General features: G+C 39.1%; 1 protein-coding gene across 2 annotated transcripts in view; it reads left to right on the plus strand.

The window, feature by feature from the left end:
* Positions 1-533: 533 nt before the first annotated feature.
* Positions 534-13052, plus strand: part of clcn5b (Cl-/H+ antiporter 5b) — a 44081-nt gene continuing 31562 nt past the window's right edge. Inside the window, exons 1-2 of one of the 2 annotated variants that reach the window (XM_085264343.1) lie at positions 534-861; positions 1443-1592. In XM_085264343.1, the coding sequence (XP_085120469.1) occupies positions 1454-1592 (139 nt within the window). In that variant the 5' untranslated portion in view covers positions 534-861; positions 1443-1453. Of the gene's footprint in view, positions 862-1186; positions 1348-1442; positions 1593-13052 lie in introns of those variants that run through there. The other variant, XM_085264334.1, reaches the window with a different exon arrangement.

The raw sequence follows: 13052 nt of genomic DNA on the forward strand, positions 1-13052 counted from the left end.
AGTTACAGTAATTCATTAAATACACTGGAAAATAGTCCTAGTAGTAAATATAACTTATTATAGAAATATCCAGATATAATACAGCACAAACTGTTTATGTTTCAACATGTGATGCTCAGTGTGGGGGATAATTTTGCTGACTGTCGGATGATTTTTAATATAAAACTCACGCTTTGCATATAAGTTATTATTATTGTTATTTTGATGACCGAGTTGTCGAACTTATTGGCGAACCAAATTTGGGTAAACGACAGTTCTTCACTCGACTGCTCTTCCTGGCACCGACGGTGCCAGCCTTAAAGCGGCTGCGCTCTTAAACCGGAAACTACCTCCTTTGGGTTTCAAAATAAAAACCATGGGCTTCGACGTCGCGTAAAAATAAAAGCTTTAACGCCATATAAAAACAATAAAAAATGTAAAATGTATGCATTTAATATTCGAGTATAATCTTAAAACGTGTCGGACTGTAAAAGCGCCAATTAATTTATACGACTTTTTTTTTTTATTAAAAGACTTAAAGGTGGACGTAGCTAATTTTCGCTTACTTGACGACGGCTTACCGTTTGCGCTTTAAGTGCCAAAACGACAAATGCAAACAGTTGTTATCGCTACGTTTCACCAGCGTGAGTGTCCAAGCAGGGGACACTTTGCCGAGACCTTCTTAAATGTACATATTGCGTCACAAAACCTCAGTGTTGGGGTGTCGGTGGATGACGCAGGGTTTTCTCAGTTAAGTTTACACAGGATAGTGTTGACATAAGCAGCTCCCGCAGAAGAAGACGACGGTGGGGCAAATAATCCGAGTCACAAGACTTCTTCTCCTTCTTCAGTGAGCCGCACGACTGCTTTCTTCCCTCCCAGGTAAAGTACGGATTCATTCGGCTTTTTCTTTCATTATTGATGAAGCAAGGCGCAAAGCACATTTCGGTTAAAAGCAGCAGCGCTGATGAAAGTTAGCCGTACGGTTACACCGTGTCGGCTTGTTTGACAGCTCGGTCCTCGTCACGAGGAAAGAGGCTAATCCGCTGTTCCTGGGACCGCGCTGTGTTTTTCGCTGCTCTTGTGGCTTTTAGCCCCGAAGCCGCAGGCATGTAGCAGAAAGAGAAGTGCAAAAAAAGCGGAAATGGTTGCGAAAACTTCACCGTAAACACAGATGTGCCGTCATTAACTCTGCAGCCGCTGTTTGGTATGAAGCGGGTGAGGAGGACAGAGAGCAGCTGTTGTCGGTGCCCGTGTCTCAACAGTAAAACAGTTAGCAGGGGGGGTCTTTGACCTCTTACCTGTGCGCTACTATGTCTAACTTTTGGACGAGTTTACGTGGTAAACATGCAGCCGACAGAGAGAGAGGTAACTAAAGCGGAAAAGCGGATACCTACCGTGGGGCTAGTAGAAGTTAACCCTCCCTCTCTTCTTTGTTTCCCCCTACTTTCCCCCATTAAAAGGCTCTGAAGGGATGGAAAACCCCGGGTACTGCTCCGGGAGCTTTGACGGCCTTCATCATCCCAGCGATGACGATGATGACGAGATGGTGGACATCGCAGGAGCCACGCTGGACTTCTCGACCACGGACGACGTCCCTCCGCTCAGCTCAGGTGGGGCTCCTGCTGCTGGTCTTTCCAACGCCTGGTTTCAGTGCTAAGCTTTTTAAAGTTCATAAACCATTTCAACTAAACTCTTATCAGGGAGTTGTGAGGCAGCTTCAAAGCACAAGTCATGTAACTTGCTTCAGCTAACTCTGGCATTAAAAGTCCCCCTCAAAGTAAATAAATACAAAAAAAGAGTTTAAATTCAAGAATCACTTTCAGCCTGTTTCCTGCACGACTTCTTTCTTCTGACAAATGGGGGGCGGGTGTGCATGGTGATTTTAGATTGATATTTTATTAAATACATTCAAGTACTCTGGAATTATTATGGGACAAGAGGGCTCATTTTGCCTGATTGGAGGCAACGTTTTCTGCAAGCAGTTGCAGTCTGACTTGGACTGACTGCAGTCACTCAGAGAGATTGTTGGAGGTTTGTGAAGAATTGCTGTATAACCTCTAAACGCCACAGAGTCTTTGTCAATGAGCGCAACTCGGGGAGACTACACTCACCTCGCTTTGTTCTGGTTATATTCCTAAAGAACAGGAGAGGTTGCTGAGGGCATTTCTGTCTGTGTAGACGGCAACAGATATGTGATTTTGGAGGATTTGTCACAGTTGATTGTTGCACTATCAGAAACAGACTGCATGTAATTGCCAGCTTGAACCCATACAATCACAGACTGATAGCAGACTGATTCCGTCTTACTTTAATGACAGGGTTAGTCAACCATCTCATTTTGCAGCAAAAACATAACTGAAGTGACACAAAGGCAGGAAGTGTGTGGCAAAATGTTAAAAACTGCAGTAATATCGCATCGTGAGTGAAAGATTGTGTATTGTGGGGTATCTCGGTGATTTCCACCTTTACTATCAACGTAACATGTATATAATAATTATGAAGTGTGGGGCATGCAGTTAAACACAGCAGTGTAAACCGGTTGCTGCTGTTTCACAGCTAAGGTGACTCTGGGATTGAGTCACCTTAGCTGTAAGCTTGTCTGAAAACGCTACGTGCTATACATGCTCCCAGTGACTTGTTTTACTAATTAATATTAGACTACACGGCTAGTTTAAAAGTAAAACAACAATCAAAGTGTGATGGACAAGGTTAAAAACTGATGTATTTTTGTCCCCTGCTGGAGATAAAAGGAATAGACCTGAAGCTAGCAAATGTCTATCACAGATCACACATAGTTTACATCTTTTTGACAGTCTTTTCTTATACAGCTAATAACAGGAAGGAGAATGTTTGCCAAGAAAGAGGTCTTAGTCAGAATTAGAAGAAGGTCACGAGTTTTGTAATCAAATTATTTCACTGAGTTGTATTAATCATAACCGTCATGGTCAGAACTAACAGGAAAATATGCAGACTTCTGTCACATAATGTAAGACTGACTTTTACTGTATGTAGACAGTTTGTGCATAGGTGTGTAATTACTTGTAGTTTCAGGCCCATTTCAAATTCTGAAACCGTCATTTGCTTGTATATTATAAACAGTCATTTGCTTTTTGATTGCACAATGATATCATTACATTTCCTGTGTCTACACAGGACTCTACGTACTCTAGTACGTGAGGAATTGGGCTGTCACTCAGTAGCAGCCTGGCTGTTTGAATGTAGTAGGATTAAATGACACTTCCTTTTGCAACTTGATAGTTTAGAGAGCCTGGCAACTGATTTTATTTTCTACCCCCGAAAAAAGTTGCACTGCAGATGCTAGTGTGGCTAAACTGCTGTCTGGAAGTGTTTGCGTACTCTGTGATTAGTGTCTGTTAGTGCTCTCAAACACTGATAAGGTATCAGTAGTTTGTGTGTGTGTGTGTGTCTGCGCATGGCACATGCTTTGTGAGTCACCTGAATAAACAGTTACCTGGAAACGTACAGATTTATTGTGTGTGTATATATATATATATATATATATATATATATATATATATATATATATATATATACATATATATATATATATATATATATATATATATATATGTGTATATATGTGTGTGTGTGTGTATGGCTCACCCTCTGGCTGTAAATAAGCCAATTAACTGAGATAAGAGCTTTACAGTGTTTGAGAATACAGTGGAAGGTTTGATAATTTGGTTACTTTAAGAAAATATGCAAAAATCATGTCTGGGTTTTTATTTTTAAGAATTGCTGCCAATTTAAGAGGATGAGTTGGAGGGTGAAGCAGGTCAGAATAAAAGAGCTGTGCTTCCACTCAGTTCAATTCAATTGTATAGCATGGCTGTGCGATATGACCAAGATCTTATATCCTGATATAAGACGTCTATCGTCGAAATGCGATATAAATCATAAACATTTAACATTTTCTGTAAATTCTGTGACTCTCGGGCAGCTCGCCTCGTGTGAAGTGTTTCCAGCTGCGCATCGTGTACCTGGAGTCGAGTGTTTTAACCGATGCATGAAGCTATACATTTTTAGACATAAGTTGTAACGGCCGGCATTTTCTTTGTGAGTATTTATTACACAGTGGGGAAAAGCCTGTTCTAACGTTCGAGTCTAAGGTTTATTTTTTAGCACCTAATGACTCTTTGTTTCTTCTCATCTGTAAGCACTGAATACTCTTTCACTTGATTCAGTTTATTTTGAAAAGTCTCAACAGGATCTTGAGATTTATTGTGAAAGGTTTATGTGGAGCCACACGATGGTTTTACCGTCGTTGTTGCTAATGACAACACACAAAAACAATCGCCTGTCCGTCAGTAGTGTGGTTATATTAAACATAAGAGAAAGAGAGAACTTTAAGAAATTAATATAGCCACTACAGTGACCATCAAAACAATGAAAAAATATTGCCGTAAACAGTTTATTTTGCAACAACACGAAACAAACGATAGCGTAAAATGAAACGTTTTTGTATCGTCATCCGATATATATCGTTACATCGAACAGCCCTACATGGAATCACAACAGCAAGTAAGGTAAAGACCACAGAATAATACAGAGAAAGCCCTAACCACATAAACACCCCTCTATGAGCAAGCCCTTCCAACAGTGGGGAGGAAAAGCTCTCTTTTAAGAGGAAGAAAACTCCAGCACAACCAGGCTCGGAGAGGGGCAGCCATCAGCCATGACTGGTTGCAGGTGAAGGGAGGAGGATTTAATTTGGAGACGGGACCTCTTTGACCTCACTATTTATTCTTTTTATTTCAGTAAATTTTATTTTATTTTATGTTTGAACAAAAAAGTAAATGAACACGAACGCTGACCTATGATACTGAAGCCTCCGACATGGTGGCCTGTTAATAGCTAAAACTTTATGCCGTTCTCAGTTGTACAATAGTTTTTAAAAACACACCTCAAATATTCACACAAATCAAAGTCTAACTGAAATAATGGTCACATGAAGTTAAACAATAACAGTCCCATTACTCTTTGTCCTAAGAAAAAAATCACATACAAAATATTAAATCAAACAACTAAACATAAGCAAAAGTAGACATGCATGGAAGGACATTTTTAAAGAGAGTATAAGACCTCAGTGCAAAATGCACAAATTAAATGGACTAAAGAGGATGTTTGCAAATTCCTTTAATCAGAAACAAGACTGCCTGGTTACTAATGATGTCATGCTTTCAGCATGCAGTGGACACATTTTTCTTTTTTTAATTCTTGCTTTGTCACCATCAGACCTTATCACCCCACTCCCTGCATGCTTATTTGTCCAATTAGAGCTGAGATCCAACAGAGGAATTGAGTGAATGGAGTCATTTATTACACAACTTTGTTAGTTTGTTTTTTTTATTGCTTTTTGTTTTTTTGTTTGTTTGTTTTTTTGCCACTTGCAATGTTATAACATAGTTGCTGTTATTAATTGACAATCCTGTGAAACTCCTGCTAGTGTATTACGGTTAATTTGTCCTATTGAGAAGTTTGAATCTTCCTCAAGGGATTTGTGTTCTTCCAGAACTTACTGACCTGTAAGGAGCCTTCCTTTCTTCATCTAAAGAGAAGAGCATTGTATCTTACCCACAGACACTCTCTTAGTAGTTTTCATGCTGCCACCCTGAGAGCCTGAGCGTGTTTATCCTTACCACTTCCTTTTCCTCATCACTGACTCTACCTGCAGGTTAAGCAGCAAACATTTTTCCAGCTCGCTTCCGTACAGCAGAGTCGGATATAGCTCAGATCGTTCTGTTGTCAACTTGACATACCCTAAAATAAAATTTCAGACAAATTGGCCGAGTGTACCTGTTGCCAGGGCAAATAAAGGCGAAGGCAGTGTCAGCAGTGTGCGTTATTAATCTTCCTGGTTACTACTGATGTCACAGTGACATCACCAGTTTAAGCAGAACAATAAAACGGTGCCAACAATAGGTCTGCAGATGAGATAAAGATTTGCTCTCAGTGGATATACTGCCTGCTGCTCCTGCTGTTGAGCTGTGTGTTTCACTGTCAGCTCTTTGAAGCCAGAGAAATATTTTTCTTTTTTGTTTTTAGCTTTTTTTTATTTTTTATTACACAATGGTTTATGAAAGAAGATCATTGCTCAAAAAAGAGAGAGTAGAATAAAGGAGAACCAGAAGTTGAGTTTCATGCAGGTTTCAGACTAATTATATAATTATGTGCCTGGCTCCAGGGAACTCAGGAAACATCAGCTAAAACTCTTGGGTTAATATCATCCAAGTGGAAAACTCGCGTAAAGAAAGCTAATTTAAACTGAGTTACTGTGGTAAGTGTGAACCTAATAAAATAACAATGTATGCTTTGACCAGCGTTATTATCGGTCAAGGAAAATTGTGTATAAGCCATGTGTCTCGTACACAGTGGCATCCACCATGAGTTAGGTAACAACTGGGTTACCCTTAAGAGTGAGTGATCCAACTCTGAACTTAAACTGTCCCACTCTCAGACCCTGATAAATGACAACTCGTCTTTCTTTATGTTTCCTGCCATTTTAATGTTTCAGCTCAAACTTCCTTCTTTTTGTTACTTTCCGTGGTGAAGCTTGGCAGTAGAAAGTGTTTGTGTCATTCCTAACCGGTCGTTAGCGAGCACTTGAACCTGTTACCAAGCAGGCTCGTTTATATCCTTGTGTAACCTGTTTCCCATGGACTCATTAGCCTGCGGTGTTTGAAGAGGAAAGTTTGGGTTGGGGAGGCACTGCTAGTCCAAATACTGACATCAAAGTGTTCTGAACCTTCTGTCAAACACTTCTGTGCAGTGAAGGTTGTCCTTTATGTCCTGTATAGGTAGGGAACTCCAGGCCTTAAGGGCCGGTTTCCTGCAGGTTTTAGATGTGTCCTTGATCCAAAACAGCGGATTTAAATCACAACCTCCTCAACATGTCTTGAAGTTCTGTAGAGGCCTGTAATCATTTGACTCAGGGTGATATCTAAAACACGCAGGACACGGCCCTTGAGGCCTGGAGTTCTCCACCCCTGCGGTATATGGCTCTTCTTAGTCCTCGTGGCAGTGTAGACTGTGTTCATCAAAAGAAACAACACTTTCCCCATGAAATCCTTTAATCCCCCAATGGAAGTGAACATGTTGCTGCTTCTCCCAGCTCTTTGCTTTCCTCCATGTCTCCTGAGTACAGTAACAAGTGAATTTATCAAATTGCGTGATTTGCTTAGACCGTGCAGGCACACATAGAAAAAAAAAATGTAAATGTATAAGAGAAAAAAAATTCTGTGAGAATATAAATTAATACATTTTAGAGATGTCTGGCACAACTTCACCTACTTCCAAGTTGAGTGGAGAAAGATAAAATAAACTGGTGAGATGGAAACTCCAGAAACACCAGGGAACAACTTCATTAAGACGCCGACATGTTTCAGCTTGTGGCCTTCACCGAGGTCATTGCAAAACACCAAACAGTTTGTGTTTCTTCTATGGTCACATTTCTCTGAAGGAGAAAACTTTTTTTACTTGATGAACATCCTTTAAGAGCTTTTTTGTATATATTACAAAAAAATCTGTCTTGAACATCCACCTGGCAGACCTACTGTGTCTGGAATTGGAAATGCAACTGAGAGAATATCAGGTTTTGTAGAGTTTCATATTAACAACTTGAACTAGGTCCTATTTTCTGCTTCAAAGAACTTCCACCTATTAACCCTCATAATTATGTGTACCTTAGATATTGAATCTTTGTATACAAACACTGATCATGAACCAGGCCTAGAGTCACTGGAACATTTTCTTCACACTAGGTCTACAAAATCACCGTCTAATATGATGAATTTTTACTTTGAAAGGGATCCGTTACCAATTTACTGGAGTTTGTAGAATTTTTTAAACTGACACTGTGTAGGTTTGTTATACTCTTGATCATAGTACTAAAAAAATAACTTTCTTGACTTAAGAGTAACCAAAAAAATGACAAATATCTGTCCACCTCTCTTTATTCCAAACCTACTGATCGGAATACATTATTTCACGCTGGAATACAATAAAAAATAAAAATAATTTAAAGACTCTACAAATGGCAAGATTATTGATGTAAAAGTCCTTATTACCTGCAAAAATAACATTTTGGTCCACATGATAGAGCCTCCATGCAACAAAATATATCAAGGAGAAACCTCCCGTCCTCTGAAAGAACAAATGAACAAACACGGATGTTCTATTAAGAGGAATGATTTAACCAGCCCTGGTGCAAGCCATTGTAATAAAAAAAACATTGTAGCTCGCCTTTATTCTTTGTAGGCATTGGAAGCTATTGAGGCATTCCGGATATTCCATTTAAAGAGTGTATTAACGGGTATTAATAAGGATCTATCTGTTAATGAGTTTCTGTGGTTCACTAGATTTTTGTTTTTATATGTCTAGAAAAAAATGGTAATGTAAAGAAATTCATTTTTACAGTTCCTGTGATTGTCGTCTAATTTGAACTAGTTTGTGGTTTTTTGCACATCTGGGAATGAACCACTTTAAGATGTATAAGGTGACATCCCTTTTAAATCTGTAATGGTTCAGTCAAGAGCTTAGTTGAACTTTGGTTCAAGCATCATCAGCTTGAATGCTTGGTCAGCCTATTTGCGTGTTAATGGGTGATTAGTTGGTTTCATTTTTTTCTCTGGAGTATACTTTTTTTTTTTTTTTTAAGTTAAACACAAACTGTTTGGTGTTTTGTAATGACCACGATCAAGGACACAAGCTCAACAGCGTTGGTCTGTTGATAAAGTTGTTCCCTGGTGTTATAAGTGTTGCTGGACCTTTCATCTCACATAATTTCAGAATATTGAAATTTTGTCTTTCATTTAAATATACTTACAGTTGAAATCTAGGAATTTAATTTGTTTTCTTTTTTTACCAAAGTTTTTCATGTCCTTATAATGGCTTTGATATTAGTCCTCCATCATTTATTTACCATTTCCTTTCCTTTTTCTTCATTTATTTATTTATTTATTCTAAAATTGTGTGAATTGATATCGATTATCCACAATAACCTTCTCCACTGTAATTATAATCCCACGTGTTTCTGAAAATATCTTGGGTGTGCCAGCTGCCCACTGTTGACACCGCCTTGACCCTTATCTTTGCTGTATTAGAATAGAATTCAACTTTATTGTCATTGCACATGCACAGGTACAGGGCAACAAAATGCAGTTTACATCCATCCAGAAGTGCTTTTAGCCATGATATAGATATATTACAATATATATTAGCAATAATATAGATATGTGAGTATATTACAGAAATGGGTCTATTACGGTATGTAATATGTACACGGTATGAAGTATGTTATGAATATGCTATAACTATAAGTATGTACAGGCTATGAACAGGATATAAATATGAAAAAAACCCAACTATACAGAGTATGAAATAAAGAACTATACAGAAATGGGAGCTATGCAAGTTGTAAACAGTTATAGAATTAAAATGATCGTATGATTATTTACACAGAACTATACAGTAGTGCAGTTAAGAGGCTATATAAAGTGCTAGTGGTTGTGAGTGGTGGTTCAGTCCATGTTATTATTGTGTGTTTGAGGGTACAGTTGTCCATTTTGTGTGTGTGTGTGTGTGTGTGTGTGTGTGTGTGTTCAGTCCATGTGTTAACGTGGGTCAGATGTCAGGAGGCAGAGTTCAGGAGTCTGACAGCTGTGGGGAAGAAGCTGTTCCGGTACCTGGTGGTCTTAGTCCGGAGGCTCCTCTAGCGCCTCCCAGAGGGCAGGAGGGTGAAGAGTCCATGTGATGGGTGACTGGGGTCTCTGATGATTTTCCCAGCCCTTTTCAGACACCGCTTCCTGTAGTATTAGCAAAACTGGAACAAAAGGAGAGACGATTGAAGAACTACAGCCTTGAAATGATGCATCTAGTTGCTTCAGCTCCTTTTATTATGTAGACATGTAGTTAATAAATGTGCATCTGAACTCTAACAGTTTGAAAGGATTTCCAAAGATATGATGGAAAAGTGAAAAGCACTATTTTTGCTCAGAGAGACAGCTAAAGTTTTTAAAAGTGTTTCAAATGACTCTTTGTGGTCCTGTGGAAAAAAAAAAAGTACTACTGGTGTAGTTAGTTTGTACCTTTAGCAGCAATATGTCAAAGTAATCCATTTCTCTGTGTTAGCCCTTTCTTCTTTACAGTGTTTCTTCAGTTCATTGGGGTTTGTGTTCCTTTGCTTTATCACTTGTGCTGCTGTTGTTATCCAAAGTGCTTTCATTGCAGCTCAAATTGACTGCCAGTCCTGCTGCATCAGGCACTGAACTGTCTTATCACACCATAACTATGAAAACAGGTTATAATGATTGACAGGGACTTGGTTGCCTGTCACATGTTACAGTGATAACTATGAAGTACTAAAATGGACCAAATGAATAAATGGTTTATTAAATAAATTAATATACCATTATACAATACAACAAGTACTTTAAAATACTTTTTGCATGAATTAGCACACTAGTTTGCCTGCCAAATTAAGTTTTTCTGTTTTTATTATTAGTGTTCTTTTTAAAATGTTTATTTATGTATGTAGGTATTAATCTATTTATGTTGATGAATTTTTTAAAATTCACGTTAGTTTCACCAAAGTAATTTCTGTTTTTTCTTTTGGATTTACTTTATAAGTGAACTAAGCGTGGAGTGGGATTACCTTTTGTAAGTAAATGTGTAAATAAGACTTATGCAAATGAAAGCGCTTATTTTCATAATGAAGCAGAAATGCATTCAAGAAAGTTACAAAACCTGATGAGGTTTTCTATAGTGGGTCAAGTAAAGGTCATCTGGGGATACTTAAATGTTAAAACAGCTGCCACTTTGTTACAGCTTTACCTCTATAATAGTAAAAAGTCCTCTTCAAACCACGAACAGAGCCAGAGATTTGCTGAGCTTACTCATTCTTCCTTTTACTTCCTTTTACTGCAGTAACCGCTTGCACATTCATATACGTTCAGGTCCACCCCCATACAGTTTGAAGCATATAATAAAGAACATTGCCTTTAATAAAATCTGAATTAAAATGTCTTCTGTTTTTAAAAAAACAACAACAACCTAGAATCGTGTCAATTAGTAACTGCCTAGATTTACCACTTCAAAGTTTTCAGTTACGTTTTGCTGACTTGTTGATGTTAGTTCCTCCTTTTCTGTAATGTCTGGGTCTGGGCCACTTTTCTGCAAAGCTGCCTGTCAGTAATTTTCCAGCAGGACTATTGCATCACATCCTCATATTTAAAGGTTCTTTCAAAATATGATCTTCTACATATAAGGAAAAAAATCAAATCAGCCACAGACACATATTCCTAATTGATTTATTTTTCCCCAGACCTGGTAAATATGACTTTTAGATCTCTAGCTTCGTAAAGTAATGACAGCCCACTATGTTAGTGTGTTGCAGAGTTTGTTTGTCAGTCATCAAAACGTCACAGGGGTCACATGAGACGCCATTTCCCATAGAGACAAGACCTGAAGAGTTCAAGGTTCAGAGCCTTACCGGAGCCCTTTTTCTTTCTCTGTGTGTGTGTGTGTGTGTGTGTGTGTGTGTGTGCGCGCGCTGTGATGATCAGTCTGGTTGGTTCCCTCAGGACGCACACTCGAACACACAGCGAGTGCTGAACTCAGCATGACGTCCCTTGCTGGAAACCAGCAGTGTTGCTCTGGTGGAGTCTTCGTGTTGTTAACCCAGTTTCTGGGAAGCATTGGATGTTTTCTTTGGCTTTTGGTATGGATGTGTAGCCGGGATGCTAGTGTGTTTCTTTGCTCTTCGATGGAACATGTTTGGCTCAGTGCTTTGAAGGTTGTCTTTGTAACGTGTGCATTTGTTCTTTTGTTTTTTTTTTTTAGAGTGGCTGAGTGGTCAGCATACCTTTTTAGAGATATCCATTTCCATTTGGTTGTGAACCATATATCCATTTTCACCAGGGATGCACCAGTTAGAAACCTGGGTGTTCGTTTTGCTGAAGCTTTTTCTTTGGAGGGACATTGGAGCGTTTTTCACTTGAGGAACATTTCAAAACATAGATCCATCGGGTCAACAAGTGAACTCGAGATGATAATACATGCTTTTGTCTCTACAAGACTTGACTACTGTAACAGCCTGTTTACCTATCTAAACAAAAAAAGGTCTAGCTCGACTTTGTCTGTGCATACATACATCTGGACATTCAACAGTGGCAACAGGTGTGATGAAGTCCAAATGTAAGTTTTGGCTCAAATATTGTTTTCAGCTAATAGCTTTTTTTTTTGCCTGTCAAGCTACTTTTTCATAGAGTCAGCTAAAGATGTTATTTAAAATATATAATTTTTGCCTAGTCTGTTATAGGGTTATAGGGTTGGGCGATTGGAGGAATATATCGACTATCAACGATATCATCGATAGTTTTTATTTATTTATTTGCCCATGAGTAAGTTTGCTAATAATGATAGAGCTAATAGAAGCTGTCAACAGGGGGAAAAAAAATGCTTTTTTAATAGCACCCTCTTTCATCTGCGAGTAAATGCACCCTCGTCAGAGTGCGCCCAAATGCTTGTTGATGGAGCTGCAGAAGCTGGTGATAGCCTAGCACAGCGGTCCCCAACCTTTTATGCGCCACGGACCGGTTTATGCACGACAATATTTTCACGGACCGGCCTTTAAGGTGTCACGGACGCTGAAAACCGATAAAAACCCTGAAAACCATACATTTCACACCTGACCCTCAACTCTCGCGGCCCGGTACCAAACGACTCACGTACCGGTCCGAGGCCCGGGGGTTGGGGACCGCTGGCCTAGCATACTCAGCCAGATGGTGGACGCGTATATGCCCATGTAAGTTAGTCGTGTTTGAGTACTTTTCTCGCACTATACATCTGCACAAGCGGCACACCGCTTTGATTACATCCTTAGGTTTACCTCTTTCATCTGGTTTAAAGCCAAAGAAATCCCAACTTGGCAACTTTACATGTTTTTAGTGCTGTCAGCGTTAACGCGACATCATCACGACAATGCGATTACCAATTAACGCATCTGGAGCGTAGACTGAGTCAAAATCCCTGAAACATCTTTGTCAATGCAT

This window comes from Mchenga conophoros, linkage group LG3 (genome assembly GCF_057382185.1).
Source record: "Mchenga conophoros isolate Kocher_MC1m ecotype Shallow Benthic linkage group LG3, M_conophoros_male_GT1.1, whole genome shotgun sequence".
NCBI lineage: Eukaryota > Metazoa > Chordata > Actinopteri > Cichliformes > Cichlidae > Mchenga > Mchenga conophoros.